Here is a 19,531-nt window from a genome sequence, read left to right as displayed (position 1 = left end):
GTCAGTCAGTAGAGAATCATTGTGAAAGAAAAATGGCATGTTTAGTCAGACAAAGCGTCTATTCGTCTAGACAGAGAAGCTACAAATGGTGCATGGTTTTGTGTTCAGCATCAGGCTTTAGTGAAGTGAGTTTTATATTTATATTTTTATTTATAAGAAACCAAGACCCTCATTTCACCACACACACACAGAATTAATCTGGGGTCACGTATACACATCATCTTCACACTCTTCGCTTCTCTAAAGGTATTTTTTCCCTCAGCAGTACGTACGTCTTTGATGATTGATGTTTCTTGATGCAATCATTTCTCAGAAGGGAACATTTGCTGAGGAAAATCTGGTCTCTTTGTGTGTTTTGATGGAAAGGAAACTGGTTCGGACCCTGAATATTTGAAGATTCGATACAAGGAGTCTGATTTGACTCCCAATCTCAGGAGAATGTTGTGAAGGTGTTACGAGGATCGCGCCATTTATACGTTACATGGGGGTGCTCGATGTCTGATTTCACATAGAACTCCTGGTTTTCTCCCAATAAATTCATATACAGTCTATTATGATAATGCTGTAAATAAAAATGTAAGAACGAAGAAGCTTTTTAAAATTTTAAATCTGTAATAATAATAATAAGTCCTCTTTTTATGACAGTTATAATTTTTTATTTGTTCTTCATTCATAAATCCAGCTATGAATATCCGTTAAATGTCTCTAAGCGCTTCAGCCGGGACCCTCGGTCGCATTTTTTTCTTTCCATGTCAATTATTTAGAGAAAAAAAAAGGACCAGATCTCTTCCAGCGAGTTCTGGGTTTAGTCTCTGGGCTCCAAGCCACTGGACGAGGCGGTCCCACCATCCCATAATCCCTCTGTCCTTTACGTGTCCCTTCAACAGGGTCAATACAAACCACCTGCAGCATTACTCCTGGGAAATCGGATTCCTTTTGTCCATCCTGTTCAGCATGTCACGGGCGAAAAATTACCATGGGCCAAGCCTCTGATTCTTCTTGGCGTGGGCTGATTGGCTGGAGGGTCAGTAAGACGGCTTTGATATTATTTCTCCTGGAGGTCTTAAGCGACGTTCCAGTCGTAACAATGAAATTTTAACCAAAAAACCTCCAGTCATCCAGTGAGCAGACGTTCTGCATGGAGAAACACCATGTTCCTGAGGTCAGACGAGAAAAGTGACACCAATCTGAGCCCTCTTTACAACCGTGGTGAGCAGCAAAGCATCTCGGAAAGCTCTAAACGTCAATGGAGCGTGTCAAGTTCCATCACAAAGGCAACAGTGCTGCGAATGCTGCGGTTAGAAGAAGAACAGGAGTCCGGCTGCTCGTGTGGCGCGTCGCGGCCGAGCTGAAGTCCTGAATGCGTATGAACACGGCGTTTGTGTGGTTGGTGGGAAGCTCCACGTTGCAGGCCATGCCCTCACAGCACGACACACACTCCTGAAAAAGCAGATGGTCAGCATCAAAAGCGTAACTAGAAGATAATAACATACAGCAGAAACAATCGTCAGACCCCAGCGATACGTAGGAACAGGGTTAGAAAGGGGCGGAAAATTTCCAGAAACCTTTTATGGGATTTTAATCTGGGAGATTTATATAAACCCTATTACATACAAATAAATATTTAAATGTTAATATAACTTATAGTCACTCACACACACCACAAGGGAGGAGCATAAACGACTGTAATATTTATGCAATTTACGTAAATACTCGCCAAGTTGGACATTATTTTGTGTGCAGGATTTGAGAAATGTTGTGTGTTATGTGACGGAGGAATGCACGGTGCATGTAGGGGGCGTGGCCTCCCTGTTATAGGCTCACCTGCAATGTAATAAACTCACAGTTTATTCCTATGGAAAGTTTCCAGTTTTGAAAAATCCTGGAATTCTGCATCCCTATGTAGGAATAACGCATGCAGGAACAAGAGCGGTGTGTGTGTACGTGTGCGTGCTCACCCCGTGGTGTGTGTTCCCGTGATGCCGACAGCCGGTCAGGTTGCAGTCGTCGAACGCCGCGCACCTTTTCGTGACGGACTTCGTTCTTCCGTGCCGCCCGAAATAATGGACGGTCATGCAGTACTGTGTATCTGTAAATCACAGGAATTATGACTAGACTCCATGTTCGAGTTCTTTTATAAAACCCACGAGGACGGAACCAAGCGAAAAGAATCCTACATCTTCATGGACACGTTACAATCGTGAATTGTATTTCTGATCTCCTGGGTACAGGATTTTCCCGAAATGTATGGGGTGAGAGGATGTTGAGAAGGTAAGAAGGAGCACTCACTCTGAGGACACCACTTGTCTTCAGCCCAGCGATTGCAGCTGTAGTTGTCGGAGGCCTGTTCGCATGTGAAGCACTTGAAGCTTTTGGGATACGGCGTAGCTGCACACATACGATTGTGCGTATTAAAGATAGCAGGATGAACAGAATGGAAACCAATACGGTGCAATAAATGGAGGAAGCGCACTAAACAAATAATTTTGAATGGTTTGCATTTGGTGGCCCTTATCCACAACAATTCCAGAATGTCATTTATACTAGAGATCGACCGTATTCTCGGTTTTGCTGATAAATCGATGGCTGGAGCTAGCGGCAAAATCCATGGCGGTAGTTTTACGGGTAACGTGTGTCGCTGGAGCGGCTGAGAAGGTTTGATGTGGTTACGACAGCGGCCTCTAGAGGCGAATCCCTGACGCCATGTGCTTTTGGTTTTACACACGAGACTGCGTGCTGCACGGAGAGCGCCATATTATATGTATTACTTATCATTTATATAATTACATTTATTAATATTTTCAGATTTATTTCATTTAACACATTTTCATGATTCAGTAAGTTTTTTGTTTGTTTTGTTTTTATAATAAAGTTCAATACTATTTTACATTGTAATTTATTATTTTTATTTTAACTATGGGTTAATTATCGTATCGGTTTACCTCTAGTTTATACGACTCACCAGTTAAGGGCCTTATTCGAGGGCCCGGCAGCTTGACGGCACTGGGATTTGAACTCGTGACCTTCCAATCAGACGTAGAGAAATTGTCTCGACAACCTGCTGCATGCACGATTGAAAAGAACCAGCACTCACCATCCACAGGAGGTCTGATGTTGTAAAAGTTGATGCTGTCACACTTCACTGCGGTGGAAAGCAGCTTGGAAGCAACCAGGAGGTACACAACTACAGGGACAACCATCTTTCACTAACCTGAAGCACCTGAAATGGAAAACCAAAAATCTTGGTGAGACAATATCTATTCATGAACGTTTGTGAAAGTGAAAACAAAACCGTCTACTTGAGAACACCTCTCATGAAGATGCAAAGTGAGGATAAACCGAGACGTAAGACTTCTAGCCTACTCTTAAAAGCAGAAAAAAGCGACACGATCAATCAGCGCACCTGAGAATGAGATGTTTGTGCTATTTGGAACATCCCATTCCACATTTAGTCTTGCTGGTCTCATAAGCTCCACTCTTCTGAGATGATGTTCCACTAGATTTTGTGGAGATTCTGAGAAGATTTTGTGGAGATTCTGAAAAGATTTTGTGGAGATACAGAAACGGTGCCATGCTGGAAAAAAATTGAGGGGGAAAATCCTTGTAAATCCGAAGACGTCCTTTAAAATTGTGTGCAGTTTGAAGAAGAACTGCATATGGCTGGAAAAAAAATGTCCGACGTCCCAATACTTTTGTCCAAGGACTGTAAATTAAAGCTAGTATTATTGTTTCCTTAAACTTATTTAAGCAAACAAAATGCTATGGAAACTCCAAAGCAAATCAAATCTCTCCTTTGCCTGAAGAAGGGACCAGGGTGAAATGTCTTCATTGGGTGTAATTAAGGAGCAGAAGTACATGGTGACCCCAAAGGTTAATCATTAATGCTGGACACAACCACTACTCAGTGCGAGTTATCCACGCTCCAATGCTCGCTCGCAATCCGGATTACCTGCTTCTCACACGTATCGTTACGTCGGAACGAGCGCGAGTTCGTTGTTCTTACATTCCGATATCCTGCTCGACCTGAGCGTGTCTGCGTTAATTACTTCAGGTTTGAGCGTCACTGATAATTCATTGTGACAGAGTGACACGTCGAGGAGGTTCGAACTGATCGGGTGGAAAAAACGAACATCTAAGGAAACCTGAAGTCCTACATGCAGGAGAATCATGGGAAAGTCCTAAGTTGTGAAGTCTGGAGGACTGAGCAATCTGACGGAATAACAGCAAAAGTATTTGGACACCTGACATCAAATTTAGAGGCACACACAATTGTGTAGGACGTCTTTGGAAGCATGAAAATTCCCCTTCTCTTGCACTAGGAGACCTGAAGCCCGTGTCGTGAAGAGTAGTGAAAGATCTTCTTCTTCAGATCTCAGAGGAATGCGAACGTACCCCGTGCCTCCTCGCCTCAACGACATCAGCACCTGACTTTACTAACACCCTTGTGGCTGACTGAATCTCCACAAAATCTAGTGCAACATCTTCTCAGAAGAGTGGAGGGTGTTAGAAGAGCGATCAAGGATGTGGAATGCGATGTTGGAAAGGATGGAGTCCATGCTCACCTCACAGACCCTTAACCGTGTTTCAAGCTAGTGGCACTCCACCAACATAGACCACACCAGGTTTAATTTTCTAATGTCCCAAAACTTTTGCTTATTTAGTATTTAGACTCTTCAGACACAAATGTCAGTAGGATACAAGAACGTGTTCATTCTGCACAAATAAGACCTAATAAAAGAGGCTACATATAGCACACAAAGAACAGGACAGGACAAGCCAGGACAGAAAATCGTCTTCTGAAGACATGCTGGTGCCTTAATGGCTGATTCAGCACTTCAGTGTTAATCCTTTCACCTCAGCAGTCCGGTCTGACACCCGCATTATTTACACATTAACAAGTAATGGCACCCTGCTGCTTATCTGCTTAGGGCTTGAATTGTCTGCACTGTGGAGCTCATACTTCACTCTTCACCATGTTGGGTGAAGCGTGTGGATCAGTAGAGGACATTAAAAGCTTTGGATAAAAAGAACCGTCCCAAAACAACAGGGATGTGCATCTCCGGCCCAGGCGTCCCAATTTCCTGAAAAATCAAACTAGCATAAACTAGCAAAGAGCAGTTTGAAACAAAACTGTTGAACGCAGAGTGTTCGAGGTTTTATCGCCCGTTCATGCAGAAACAACAAGGTGTGATGATCTAAAATCTGAAACTCGAGCCATTTTATCATTAGTCTTACCTTAAGGCTGTAGAATGAAAATCTCAAGAAACAAAATGACAAATAACAAAGTTGCCCGACTCTGACGAGTGAAAGAGCCGACTGAGAGCGTTCACATGTGAAGAAGGGAGGAAAGTCAAAAGAGAGCCAATTTCCTCTTCAACCCCTTTCCCTGAAGGGATCAGCGACCTCACGACTTCCTGAGAACGCAGGCTCGAGATTGGACGACGGGAGCCGTTTAGCAGCAGCCTTAGGCCAGTGTGTGAATTCAGCAAGGAAGTGTAAAGGTGATTATCATACACACACACACACACACACACACACACACACACACACACACACCACTTTGGGGGAAGGGGGTGGTACTAAATTACTAAATAAACTGTCATTCCTATTTACATTCCTTCTACTTTGCATCACATTAACACGGATTCAAGTTTAGGACTTTATCGTGCAATGCAAAAAAAAAAAACACAAGTCCAGTCCGACTGTCACATGGGGATACAGCTGGGGAAGTCATCCATGGTCTGGGGGATCACCTGCCCTAACAATGTCCTGGGAATCATCAACAGTAACTCTGGGTTACTCATCATACAGGGTTTCTGCAGGTTTTACAGAGTCCAATTTATAACATTTTAAGATTTAAATTTAAGACCACCAAAAACACGCACACAAATACGTCGTTTAGCGACCGGCCTTAACCGAGCCCTAAATCATAGGTTATTTTAAACCAAGAATCACTAAACTTGCACTTCCCCATAGCTGAAAAATAAACAAAAACCTTTTATGTCTGTGGTACAATCCGAGAGGAGGTTCACGCCAATAACCGAAAGCTGATTGGCTGCTGCTCTCATTTGTAGTCGTAATACAGCGAATTAAATTTGGACCAGCAAAAGAAAGAACTACAACATTTCACAGACTTTTTGCGCCTAATTTTGTTTAAGACACCGTGGAAACCCTGTCAGAACATTATGAGTCCCAGCACCATATGATCTTCAACAATGTTACCACAAAGTTGAACGCAAACAAACGTATAAGATCTCTTTAGATGTGCTTGTATGAAATATTCCCTTCACTTGGAACTCAAAAAGATCCATACCTGTCCCAGTTCCAAAATGCACAAAGCCAGGTCCATTAAAATATGCTTGACATGGCTTAGAAAGTGGAAGATCTCCTTCTATAGAGATCAAACCTATTGCGATAAATCAGAATATCATCCCCAGGCCTCCTCAACTCACCGAAATCAGTATCTGACTTTGCTATCGTCCTTGTGGCTGGATGAAATGTCTCAATTCTCCATTAAATATAGTGGAACATCTTCCCAGAGGAGTGGAGGTTGTTATAAGAGCAAATGGAGAACGGGATGTTTGAAAAGCACAATTATGTTCAGGTGTCTACAAACGTTTGTCCGTGTGGAAGAAGTCTCCAGTGTCAGGACTTTTTTTTTTTTTTATAGCTTCTTTATAGCTGCTATAAAGTCCATTTTACAGGAAGCAACTTGTTCTAACTTGTTTTGTGCCTCCTGGTCACTGATCAGTTCTTCAGCTCACTCGCATTCATATTCACAAGCACGGATTGCTGCTCTATTTACAATTAAATCCGACTTTTTTTAATCTTTAAATAAAAAAAAAAAATCCGGAAGTTTTCAACCACATTTTCAACTTTCCTCAGGATTCCCTGAAGGTTATGGGATGCTGGTTCCCATGAAGTCTGAGGAAGACTGCAGCCCAGATTACAAGCGCTTCTAAAGCACACTCCCAGCAGGAGGGGTCCGGTTTTAGAAGCTTTAATGGCTTTCCAGGTCTGGAGAGCTTGTTTTAGGAGGGAGCACCTGACGGTACACTTCACACACACACACACACACACACACACACACACACACACACACACACACACACACACACACACACACACACACACACACACAGAGTGCCTGACAAGTGCTTTGTGTTCATGCTGTTACACCCCACATGAGTGTTTACTCATTCGTCAGGTTGCCAATTCAAAGTGCTGGCTTTTTTCCTCCTCCAGAGTTGAATCAGTTACTATGACATGCAGTGGGGTGATGAACCGGTATGGAGATTAGCTATATATTATTTTTATCTACACTACTGCTAGAAATGAAGTGTGACAAAATAAAAAGTGCACATTGGCGTCTTGAGAGACACATGCATGTTCCTGTAGTGTTTTTTTAATACAACAAACTCTGTAATCTACTTTAACCAAATAACGAATCCCAGCTTTACACACACTCAGTTGATCCCGGAGCAGTTCAATAGGATTTAGGTGCAGGTTGTTCCATGATAGATATCACTCCAGACGACTGTTTGCTCTGGAAAATAACGATACGTCTTGTTGTACTCCAGCAAACCACCAAACATTCTGGCAGCAGTGATAGTTTGAGCCAAAGCTTCCTATAAATTACATGATAAGGCTTAAGGTTTAAACCCCTTGTATGTATGTGGTTTCAGACCCAAACAGAGGGATTAGGGTTAGCACTCCATTTCAGGAAAGGAGGATTCCGTTCTCTGTAACAGTAGTAAGTCGTTGCTGAATTTTCGAACGGTTTTTATAACAACGCGACTTTTTTGTAAAAACATTTGCTACGGCTGCAACAACTAATCGATAAAATCAACAATGAAATTCGTCAACGAATGCCGTTAGCAAGTATTTGGACTTCTCTAGTTACGGGTTAGCATGTCAAGATAACAGAGCCGCTTGTGAAGTGGCGACCCAAGTCACGGATGAAGGCGAAACATCAGTACGGTAAGCAAAAACTGTACGATCATCATCATGTGAAAATAGTAGTGTAATAAAGTGCTATTGTGTAAACTGTTCTGGTTGCGCGATCACCTCGTTCGCGCCATAGCGATGAAGCCAATTAAAACTGTGCGAACAAACACTAAATCTAAAAGTTGTTTTTGGTCGTAAAACAAACAAAAAAAAAACGTGTCTATTCAAATTGGAGAGGCCCGGTAACATTTGGACTCGTAAATGAGCTCATATCCCAGCCGGTCGTCTTGGACGAGGCAAACTGAGTGTCATGCCTTCGGGCGATGATGTATTCTGAAGACTCAGCGTTGCTCAATGGCGCTCTGGGTTTGTTCGTCACAATGGTTTTTGCCTTATTGATTTGACATCTTTAAAAAGAATATTTATAATGAAGAAAAAAAATAGCAAAAGCATAGTTATGGAGCTATGCTTTGGTCTCACCACAGCTTCTCATTTATGGCTCATTATGTTCTCACTTCAGAGTAGTGAAAAATGACACGTTTTTCTAAAATGTAATGGAGCTTCCTGAAGAAAAAATATGATGATAAAGTACAGGTCCTTAAAAGTGTGTGGAGACCTAACCATTAGATTGGTATGTGAACATACCATTCCACATTTAGTCCCCATTTGCTGTTATAATAACCTCCGCTCTTCTTGTTAGATGTTCTACTAGATTTTGGAAGGGTTTTTGAGGTCAATTTGTGCTCAATTAGCCACAAGGGTTTAGTAAAGTCACGCACTTGATGAAGGTGATGTGAGAAGGCCTGAGGTGCACCAGATGTTCCAATTCATCCCAATAGGGTTGAGAATCAGAGTAAGGCCATTCAAGATCTTCCACTCCAACCCATGGAAACCATTGAGCTGGCTTTCCAATTTTATCCAGAGACGTTCTATACAATTGTGTGGCAACAACTTTATGGTAACAGTTTGGGCAGGAACCACATATGTCTGGAAAAGTCTGATGTCCCGATACATGTTCATATAGTGCGTCTTTTGAGAACAAACAAGAACAGAAAACCTCGGGAGGAACTGTTGACGCTGGGTGGTAATGTTTGCACAAGTTACTGCGCAAAAATAACAGTTTTTAAATACGTGTCCCCCATGTCACATGGCGTAATTCATTCATGATCTGAAGGCTTAATTATAGTTTACAGCAGCGGCCATTCCTTTTTTGAAGGCTGATCGCTGGGGTTCGGTCGAACTTGATTAACTATGTGAAAAATCTGCACGTAAATAGAAACCTGCCAGAGACAGGATGAGGAAGATTAGGGGGTGGCATTAAACCGATATTGTGAAGCGAAGTCTTCCGCGGCCACACACATTGTAACTTTAGAGATACAGCAAGCACTCGCTCATGACCCAGTCAAAAATTAGAGCATTACTTTGTGGTTGTCAGCGCACTGAAACCACCGAGGAATTTACGGCTTTGTTTACTAGAAAATAAGACGTGTATCTAGGCAATGCTAGCACTTGACTGACACACTGACACACATCAGATGGATTTGGCTTAAAGCAAAAGTCAACCCTGAAAGCACATGAAATGTATTTATGCTGAAATATTTAGCGAGTTGGCCTTAGAATCCTCAGAAAGGTGTCTTGTGATACTCTTAAATACATTAGATAGTGTAAAAAGTATTTAAACACCTCACTTTCCCAGGCATCGTGCTTCTCCCCTAAACTGTTACCACTAATTTTGAAGCACGCAAACGTATTTATATGCATTAGAATTATATTTTTTGAGGTCGACCAATTTTACCAATATGGATAGCTAGGTTGGATTGTACTTGCTGATAACCGATGATCGACAGATTGTGTTTTAATGAATAATGGATTAAAAAACAAATACTCTAGATAGACTCTAAATAAAATAGTACTGAATTTTATATAAAAAAAATGCAAAATCATAAAAATGTGCTAAATAAAATAATATATCAAAATATATCGACATGCTTTCCAAAATTAATGCATTAAAACTGAAACAAAAATTAACACTCCAAATAAATAAAAACAGAATCCTTCATTTAAAAAAAAAAAAAGGGAAAAAAACCACAAGGTGTCAGGGATTTGCCTCTGGGGGCTGCTGTCTTACTGTATAACGCAACCCGGAAAAACTATCGATATAACCATATTGGTGCCAAATAATCGACCTCTAGAAACTTTCCCTTACATTAACTAGAAGACCCAAACCTCTTGATGACAATGTGCCTGTACACAAAGCCATATCCATGAAGATATACTCTACACGGGTTGGAAGTTCATGGACGTTCTCCTGCTATAGAGCTACAAACCCTATTGAAACATTTTGGGATGAATTGGAACTCCAAATTCTAGTGAAACATCTCCCCAGAAGTGTGGAGGTTTCATAAGAGCAAATACAGACAAAATGTGGAATGGGATGTTGAAAACGAAGCACATTTATTCAGGTGTCCATATAGTATCTATTATCCTTTACATAAAAAATGTATTTAATAGTGTTTAAATCTGAATGCAAACCTGATCGATACCCGACTTTAAAATTCCACGCTAATTAAACAACACGCTATTATTAGATCATTTTTTAATAAATGGACCGTGTTGAATGGAACAGCTTAAAACACTCCTGCCTGCATGATATACGCACAGCGAGGGAAGCCCTTATTGACATGCGAGAGCGAACAGATCGCATTTCGGTATCTAGAGAACGGAAGGGGTTGTCACGCGAACCCGCATCGTCCTGAGCACTGAGGGCTCATGGGGAAAAAAAATAAATCAATCATTCGCAGTGATGTTACGTGACGAAGTTTTGTTAGTAGCCAAGTCAGAAATTTTTAAATGCTAAAAGATTTTATTAAAAAGAGCTAAAATGACCAGAAACCACAAAAAACACCAAAACATGTTTTTCCAGATTACTAGATTATAAACAAATATAAACATAATATATAATATAATAAATATTATATGATATTATATGATATGGCGTATATATAACGCTGAAATTATGTAGATGCAAAAAAAAAAAGAAAAAAAGAAAAAAAAAGAAGAAGAAGAAGAAGAAGGATGTTACCCTACAAGGTTTTTTGTGTCGCTTTTATGACCTAAGTGGGACTGTTCTCTGTTATTTGTCAGCGCTGACCAAATCAGAAGTCAGACACTCGTAAAATCCCTAAGAGCCCGAGGACAATACGTGAGTAATAAAAAAAACAAAGACATGTCAAATCTACAGAAGGCTCCTTGCTGTGAAGGCCTCAAGAATCCAGACTGATGATGGACCTCCTATGGTTCTGTAGGAATCAGCAGTACAGCTGAGGACATGATGTGAGCTTTGGTAAGATCCTCGATGGTTCCTTTAGAATGAAGTATTCCAACACTTGGGGGTTAAACTGTATTGGGGCAATAAATTCGTGAGCATGTTGTTATCTGATCAGGTCCTGGTGCGTCTGCTTTACTTCCCCCAGGCATGTTTGTTAAGTGCAGCATTTTGAATTATGATCAGGGCACAACCCTGTCGTAGATCTTAGACTGCACCGGGGAATTATATCGTGACTTGGAATGGCTTACAAATTGGTTTTATAATAATGGCTTTTGCATCACATCACATCACCATTTCTTCCTGTGGATGCTTTATGAACTGGATATGGTCAGTGATGAAGCCATGGATGCAGAACTTTCTGGCACCCACAAGTCCTTTCATTGAAGAATGAGCCAGAATATTGAAAGAACTACCTTCATACTACACTTAAATTTGTATTGAGCAGTTAAACCTGAATGCTTGAGGTGGTATATTACAACACTTTTTGGTCTCTGCAATGACCCGGGAAAAAGGCGAACTTTCAGAAAGGAGGCCCCGAGGATCCTTTTCCATGGTGCTTTCAAAAAAATCCAAGCATTTCAGGGAAAATTACACATTTCTCACATTTCACTCCACGCTCTAAGGTTCTTCCTGGGCTTTTGCCATGTTCAGAGTATATGTTGGTACATGAAACCTCAAAGCTGATTAAGATCATAGTATTAACTATAATAAACTAAATAAACAAGCTGAAAGCTACGCTTTTTCTCCAAGCTCTGTTTGGGCTGATGGGAACAAGGGCTTGAGAAGGTAAGCGAAATAATAAATGAAATCTACCTATAAGTAGTACACAAATCCCACAGTAATCAGCTTTATAACACATGATGACATGAATCTATAGAGCAAAGTGACAGATCGTAATAGACCTCACAACTCTTGCCCCTTTTTTTCCCTTTAAAAGAAATGAACCCCTCACTCACTGGCACTCTCATTACATGTGGGTGAGAGACCAAGGTCTGTTTAATTGGCCAACTGATTACACCCTATACACCCTCGAGTTCGCTGCCCTCCTCCTCCATCGGTCTCTCAGCGGCCCTGCTGTTCACCGGCTCGTGGGTTCAGGAAGAGCACGATTCCCGAACAAGACCTCTCTTTGTGTGGCTCACTTGGCTGGGAAATAGAGATGAGTTTGTCCATTGCCTCAGAAGCCACGGAGAAGGCTGGAAGAGGCCTCAAGAGAAACTAGGCTCGGGTATCACTAACGTCAGCGCCGAGTTGATGAACCAGGTCCTCACAATTCGAGATTCTTCAAAAATGGTTCTCAAATTCCTGAGACCGTAGCTGCCGTGTTCTAGCAATTTATCTCACTGACAGATCGGCAGATTAGCAATTTTTTGAGTGACGGCGTATCACGTTCTGCCGATTAGAGGTCCTCCAATAGTGGATTTTACCGTTACTGTTCGATTAAATCAACTAAAATGTTTTTTAAATGGATTACAGACAAACACAGCTGTCCATGTAAAATAGTACTAAAGATTAAAAAAAAAAAAAGATAAAAAATTTATAAAAAAACAAAACAAAAAAAACACAGTACTGAATAACGGTACACAAAATTCATGGTTTGGTACGTACCTTAGTCTTAAAGTATATTTAGAGAGAAATGCAAAACATTAAACTGCTTGTCGTTTTTTTTTTTTTTTTTTTTTTTTATACATTTTTTTCATCATTAAAATTTCTGAACATCAACAGTTTACAATTTTAAGATTAATTTTTAATAAAATGCCTGATTGCTTAAATATGTAAAATAATATTTTAAAATATTTTATAAAAATAAAATATTTAAAACTAAAATAGAATAAATCTCATTTATGCAGTACACGTCTTTATTATATTGATTACATCGACTAATCAATTGAATCAGCACAAATTAAACTGATTAAATAAACGAAAATTTTCATTAAATAGTTTATATTTGTTTGAACTCATTTGGGTAATACAGATGTGTAAATAAGTGTGTGTGTGTGTGTGTTTATATTTAATTTCCTAAAGATAATCTACATAACTGTTCTACTTATTTCAGCATACTTTTAACAAATGTCATTCCTTCCATCCTTCACTTATTCACTCCCTTGATATGTGGAATTGTCAGAATTTTTTCCTTTTAAGAAAAATTCTTGAAGCTGGACATAAAAAGTGGCAGTGATTTTCACGTATATACGCAAAACAAAGTTTTATGACGGACTACAAACCGTATTTCTGGCCACAGGGACACTGCGATAACGCTACTTTCTTTTTTTTGGTGTGTTTTCAAGTTTAATAATAGTAGCAATATAATAATAATTCAGTGACACTGGGTTGAAAGTGCGAGGCGGAGGCTAAACAAACTTGCGGTCCGTCACTTAATACGTTCGTGATCGAACTATGTTCCACATGTGAAAACACATGTGCACCAAACTGGTATACGTGTACCGTTATACCCTTATAGTGTAGCCGTTCATGTTGAAGATCCGAATCCAAAATACTGGATTGTTGAAATGTTATTTGTAAAAACGAAGATATTTTAATACACAAAAACTCAATAGCTGTGCGTCTTCAAGAAACCTCTTTCCATCGAACTTGGCGAGGACATGTCCTTCATTAAACCTCATCACGAACCTAATATGAAAATATAAAAGCACTTCGCTCCAACAAAGTGGATTAAAGAGAAGTTTAATTAGGTGTGTAACTTAGCGAAATTTGGATTTGATCATTTTCATTGAATCCATTTATAGAGGTCTTCTGGAAGATGCGGTCTCTTTAATTAACTGGCCCAATGCCCTGGTGGAGGACAATTGAAGCAGAAAGTCCAGACCCAAGTGGCTATTACGTCTGGCGGGGCTTTTGTCGATTGCTGATTTTGGGGGGTTGTGCAGATCTAATCTCCCGAGATGATGAGAGATTGGCTTCTATCCTTAGCGTAGCCTTGTCGAGTTAAGATTAAATAAAAGCCTTTAGCTAGCTGTCTCACCTGGGACAACAGCCAAGGCAATTCAGCAGAGATTTCTGAGTGTTTATCCTGTGAGGGAGAGCAGAGTGAGCCCATATTCTTCTGATGCTTTCTCACATATCAGAGGATGTGAGCCAGCAGTGTGGATTGTGCATTTGAGGAGTGTCACGGAGTTCTGATGTCTCCCGGGCTTCAACAGCATGTGACCAGGGTAGTGATGGACTTGCGTGGAATTTCATCTCTGAAAATCAGATTACGGTTCTTATCAGATCTTATCTCGGGTAAGATTTTAGTCAGACACCACCGGAAAAAAAAAGGTATGATATTTTGAAGTGTCCATGATAATAAAATGTAAAGACTTTCAGAATTCACTGTTCGGGGACACAAAAGCATGTCTACCTCAAACTGACGCAGCTGCTGAACCGCTAACCCTCAACTGCTCAGATGTAAGTCGCTCTGGATAAAGGTGTCTGCTAAATGCCATAAATGCCATAAATGTAAATGTGAGACAAGGCAGGCAGAAGGACCACAAGTTTTGAAGTCGCCCTTTGACAAGCTAACCCTGAATCCATGAAAATATCAAATCTCAACAACTTGCACTAGCTTGGAACCTCAGACGGCTAATGTTCAACAGCATACCAACAGGCACCCCAGTAATAAAGGAGATCTTATCTACCTATATGGAGGTAGATAAGAAGAAGGAAAAAAGGAAAGTGGAAAGAGAACTATGCTAACCAGAGGTGGAATTACATTTACTCGTGTTACTCTAATTGAGTAGTTTTATTAAGTAGTTCTACTTTTTTTTTAATGTAGCTTTTAAAAATTTTATATTACCTTTATGTAGGTACGGCTCGTTTAAAGTATTGTACTTAATTTTAAAATAATTTCCATTACTCAGGAAAAATGAATAAATAAAAATAAAGCAAGGGGAAAAAAATAATAATAATCGCGCCCCGGAAAAACTACTGCACTGATTGATTGATAGGCAGAGAACAAACACACTAAACTCACACGAAAGAAAGATAGAAACGGAGAAGACAAGGCGGCTAAAAGCGAAATGCCGTCGAATCGAAAGTTGTTCAGTGTGCTCGCTGTGTGAATTCTGAATCTGCATTTCTGCATTTGAGTAGCCTATTTTATTACTCTTTCCACTTTTGATGCTAGCTAATCTTCTAACTAATCTCTTTACCATCATAACCATTACCACAAACTGTCTTGATTGCTTGGTCTTTTAAAACATATACATATTATAGCACATTACAAATAATAATACCCAAAGTGTTGCCACAGGTGTTTTGTTGTAGCCTCCATGATCTAATGACTGAAGCTTGTGCTAGAAGGTAATAAAAAGTGATGAAGATTTCCCACAGTCCCTAGAACTAAGCCCTTTCTCACATTTAGATAAGAGGGAGGATGTACCTCTTATCAATACCCAAAGCATCCCGTATTGTCTGCAGGCAATCCGAGGCCCTAAGGCTGAGGGTGAAGGACCCTCCCTAGACCCTCCATTTAGTGACACAGTGATACTCATGGGATGGACACTGGCCTCGTTTTAGTGCTTATCTGAGCAGTTAAGGTTCCCCTTGTCAATCCAGTCACAGGTTATCACCGATATGAGCGGTGCACTGACCTTGAACCAACACTGAATCATTCTCTTCAGTGTCGAGGTGCAATATGTATCACTATGGCCTCTGAGCTACAACGCTGGAATAGATCCACCATGGAAGTGGTTGCTCAGAGATCTCATGGTCAATAAGATGTATCCTAGCAGACTGTACGTCTCAATGTGTCGCATAAGTCTTCTACAGAAAGTGGAAACTGGAACTGTAATGAATGGAGATTCGGTGATGAGGATGGGGTACCCTTATGAGTCTGGTTCCTCTCAAGTTTTCTTTCTCACAAGGTTCTTACACATTTAAGATAAAGATTTCTATGGCCATATTTAACATCTAAAACAATGATTTTAAATTCCTAAAAACTATAACACGCGTTTATACAGTCCCTGATGTATGTCAAAGTCAGAATCTCTGATGTTTGCTATTAAAGGAATAAATAAAAAGATTGTAGCTACAGTAGCTCATAAGAATAAACACCAAAACCAAACCACGTTCGATCAACAGAATTGTATTAAAACTGCAATTCTAATACAGTGCAATGTTCATTATTTATAAATTTTTTTTTACAGTTTAAAAATTTAATTAATAATAATGTTCAACAAAAATGTAGCTTTTTAAAAAACGCTATCCAAAGTGGATGATTATGAAAACTTAAATATTTGTACAAATTCTTTATAAAAAAATAAAAAGTAAACGAATAGGGCAACAGTATGGAAACAAATATTTTTCAATAATCTTGGAGACAATGTCCATTGTTAAAAGCGCTATATAAATTAAAAATGAATTGGATGTCATACAATGTGCGTCTATTAAGAAGCAAAAATTTAAAGACTATACATTTAGGTAACTAAACTCAAGGTACAGCCTTGATGTAAGTAGAAACATTGAAATTGAGTTTCAAGGGCAACCCTTAATCTATGTTACGTTAGCACATAAAGCCCTATTTCCGCAAAACGCCTCCTGTCATCTAATTCCTTTTCCAAAAAAACCCGAGCATGTAAGAAACCGACTCCTGTGACAGACACGTTACCCTGCGGCGTGACCCTCCTCCGAACGCTAAATATGGTCCCTCCTAAATCACGTCGTCATGACATGCCAAGCTGCCTTGGTATAATGACGGTCTACTTTCTGATGAGGGTAAATAACTGAGAGTATTATACGTGCTACTTCAAGGAGAGCAACAAACCTCTATTTAAAGGGGAATCGAAACATCTACTTACCAAAAGTATTTGTGCATCGTCTAAGCAGGAGGCAGGGAAATAACCTTCGGAAAGACATGGAGCTGCTTGATGAAGGAAAAAAAAAAAAAAAAACTAGGCAGGGATCATCCAGGAGATTTGGTGTTATAAATCATTCGACGGCACTGAAAGTGGTAATTATTGCCAAACTTTTAATTCCAGCCACAAGAGGATGAGAGAAGTGTAATGAAATGTATTTCCTGTCCATTTTATAAACAGCCCCAAGTATACCAATCCTGATAAAGCTACTGTACTGTTTCTTGTGGACCTTTAGAGTAGAGGTCCACCATTTGATCTGGCCTTTATTGGCATTTTGTAATGAATCGGCATCGGGCGATTGTGCTGCAAAATAGACAACAGAACTCTCCCATACCAGCAGGGGGCAGTAGTCTGTGTTTGGCATCCAAACATGGAAACCGAAACTGTGAATATATAAAGCAATACACCTGCCGCGATCATCATCATCATGATTTGTGTAGTTTTTCCCAATCATGTCTGCAAAGACAAGAGCAAGAATGATGAGTGTTCTTCTTTACTTCGTCACTGTTTTGTTACTTTTGGAGGCAGAACACGAGCAACTTTTTGGAAGTGTATTGTTAGCAAAACTGAAAAGTGCCCTGATTGGGGAGGCTTGTGTTGTTTAATAAATGTTTAATTTAAGCAATTTTCGGTATTACGTCTTATTAATTAACTGTTGAAGGGGAACAAAATGTAAAATAAAAACGGGAAAACACTTCGGCCAAATAAATATCTGCATCGACCAGAGAAAAAGCCATATCGGTCGACCTCTACGTTAACGTCTCACTGTATTCCTCTACATACCATATTTCTTTCATCTCCATCCAGCTGTCTCCTAAAACTTTCTGCAGCAGGACGTTTCTCCCAAAGCAAAGAGCCTGGCGTCCGAACGAGCGCCAGTTGCCATTGCATGAGTGATAAACACCACTAATTGGGGGTGTGGGACCATTCTTGAGATTCCTCAGTAATTGGCTGGAGGTGAACTGATGGAGGCAGATGCGGTTAATGACCTTGTCGGAGTGAACCACAACAGCATGGAGGCAAGAAAGAAAGAAAAGCTTAACTATGTGCATCTAATCCAATTAGTTTGAGTCAAAGTCCTTAGTAACGGGTATAATATCGAGTTGCAATATTATTGCAATAAAGTAATTAGTCAGTATTGTCTAGTGGTGTAACTGTACACACAATTCATCCTTCGGAACATACCCCGGGTTTTAAGTCCGGGTTCAGGTTCAATTCCGGTAAAAAATTGATTATCGATTAAATTGAATAAACATAAATTGAGTGACATTAAATAGTTTACACAGTGACACTGCGCTAACTCTAGTTTTAGAATTATTGTGTATGTTTTTAAGTTTAATAATAAAAAATTAATGATAAACAGTGACACTGCTTTCAAAGTGCGTGGCGGAGACCAAACTAAAGTTTGCCATTTAATACGTTCGAGTGGAAACCCTGATTTTAACGATGTTCCGCGTGTAAAAAGTTTTGCATTCGGTACACGTGTCCACCGAGACAAAAGCGCTGTTCAGTACGAATACGTGTACCGTTACACCCCTAGAAAAAAATAAAGACAAAAGTAAGGATCAAGAATATTCGAAGGCGATTTTGATTGTTCAAAGACACCAGTTTAATAAAAAGCAAGAATCCTGCCATATCTGAATGTCCTGTTCACGCTTAAGATCAAACTGCACCTCGGCATTCAATCTTTACTCTTCATCTCTTCCCAACCCCAATTCTGATCAAACCAAAGGAGCTCAACACGTGCGACTGTCTAAAAACCTGATGTAACCCCTTAGATCTCCCATCCATAACGTCTTCAGCCTCGTCTCGTCCAGGCACTGACAGTTCCACTTATTACGGGGGTCCACGCCTCACCTGCAGATGGGAGGGAACGTGATCCGGGGCGCTGCTTGCGGGGCATCCTGACAGGCTAATGGAAGTGCCCTCATATCCGAGACTGCCTCACTCCAGATATCTGCACAAGCATGGAGGAACTTCAAAGCGAACAAGGCCGCCTGTGATCTCCGAACGGCGTGGAGAGACTCCGCACTGACAGCTGCGGTAAGAGGAGAGGCGACGCTCTGCTTCGCCTGAGAGAAAAATGACCGATGGAGGGAGATACCGCTCGTAAAAGAAAAACGCTGAGGAACGAGAGAGACATGGTTGGGATGGAGAGGGAGTGGTGTAATTAATCATTTCGACGACAGACTTCTGGCGTCCAAGCTTCGTTAAAAGACCCATGTGTACCGGTATATGGCGATCAAAGCCCTGTAGAGAGTGTGGTCATGTTCCTGGTGTGCAATAGTTACTACCTACCAAAACAGAACAACTGGTAGGGTCATGGATGCCCAATGCCTAATTGATGGTATCGGAGGCAGCATGATGCTTCAGAAAAGGTTCTGCTGAGACCATGGAGTTG

The 19,531-nt window shown here is 40.4% G+C and overlaps 1 protein-coding gene across 1 annotated transcript in view; it reads right to left on the bottom strand.

Moving 5' to 3' along the window:
• Positions 1-633: 633 nt before the first annotated feature.
• lypd6b (LY6/PLAUR domain containing 6B) overlaps positions 634-19,531 on the bottom strand; it is a 24,444-nt gene continuing 5,546 nt past the window's right edge. The window contains exons 2-5 of the mRNA XM_046839501.1: positions 3,095-3,220; positions 2,290-2,388; positions 1,959-2,089; positions 634-1,440 (exon numbers count right to left, since the gene is read on the bottom strand). Coding sequence (XP_046695457.1) covers positions 1,267-1,440; positions 1,959-2,089; positions 2,290-2,388; positions 3,095-3,200 — 510 coding nt within the window. The 5' untranslated portion in view covers positions 3,201-3,220 and the 3' untranslated portion in view covers positions 634-1,266. The remainder of the gene's footprint in view (positions 1,441-1,958; positions 2,090-2,289; positions 2,389-3,094; positions 3,221-19,531) is intronic.

Source organism: Silurus meridionalis, chromosome 3, assembly GCF_014805685.1.
Source record: "Silurus meridionalis isolate SWU-2019-XX chromosome 3, ASM1480568v1, whole genome shotgun sequence".
Classification (NCBI taxonomy): Eukaryota; Metazoa; Chordata; class Actinopteri; order Siluriformes; family Siluridae; genus Silurus; species Silurus meridionalis.
Note: the sequence above shows the minus strand (reverse complement) of the source record. Positions and strands in the feature narration are given on the sequence as shown.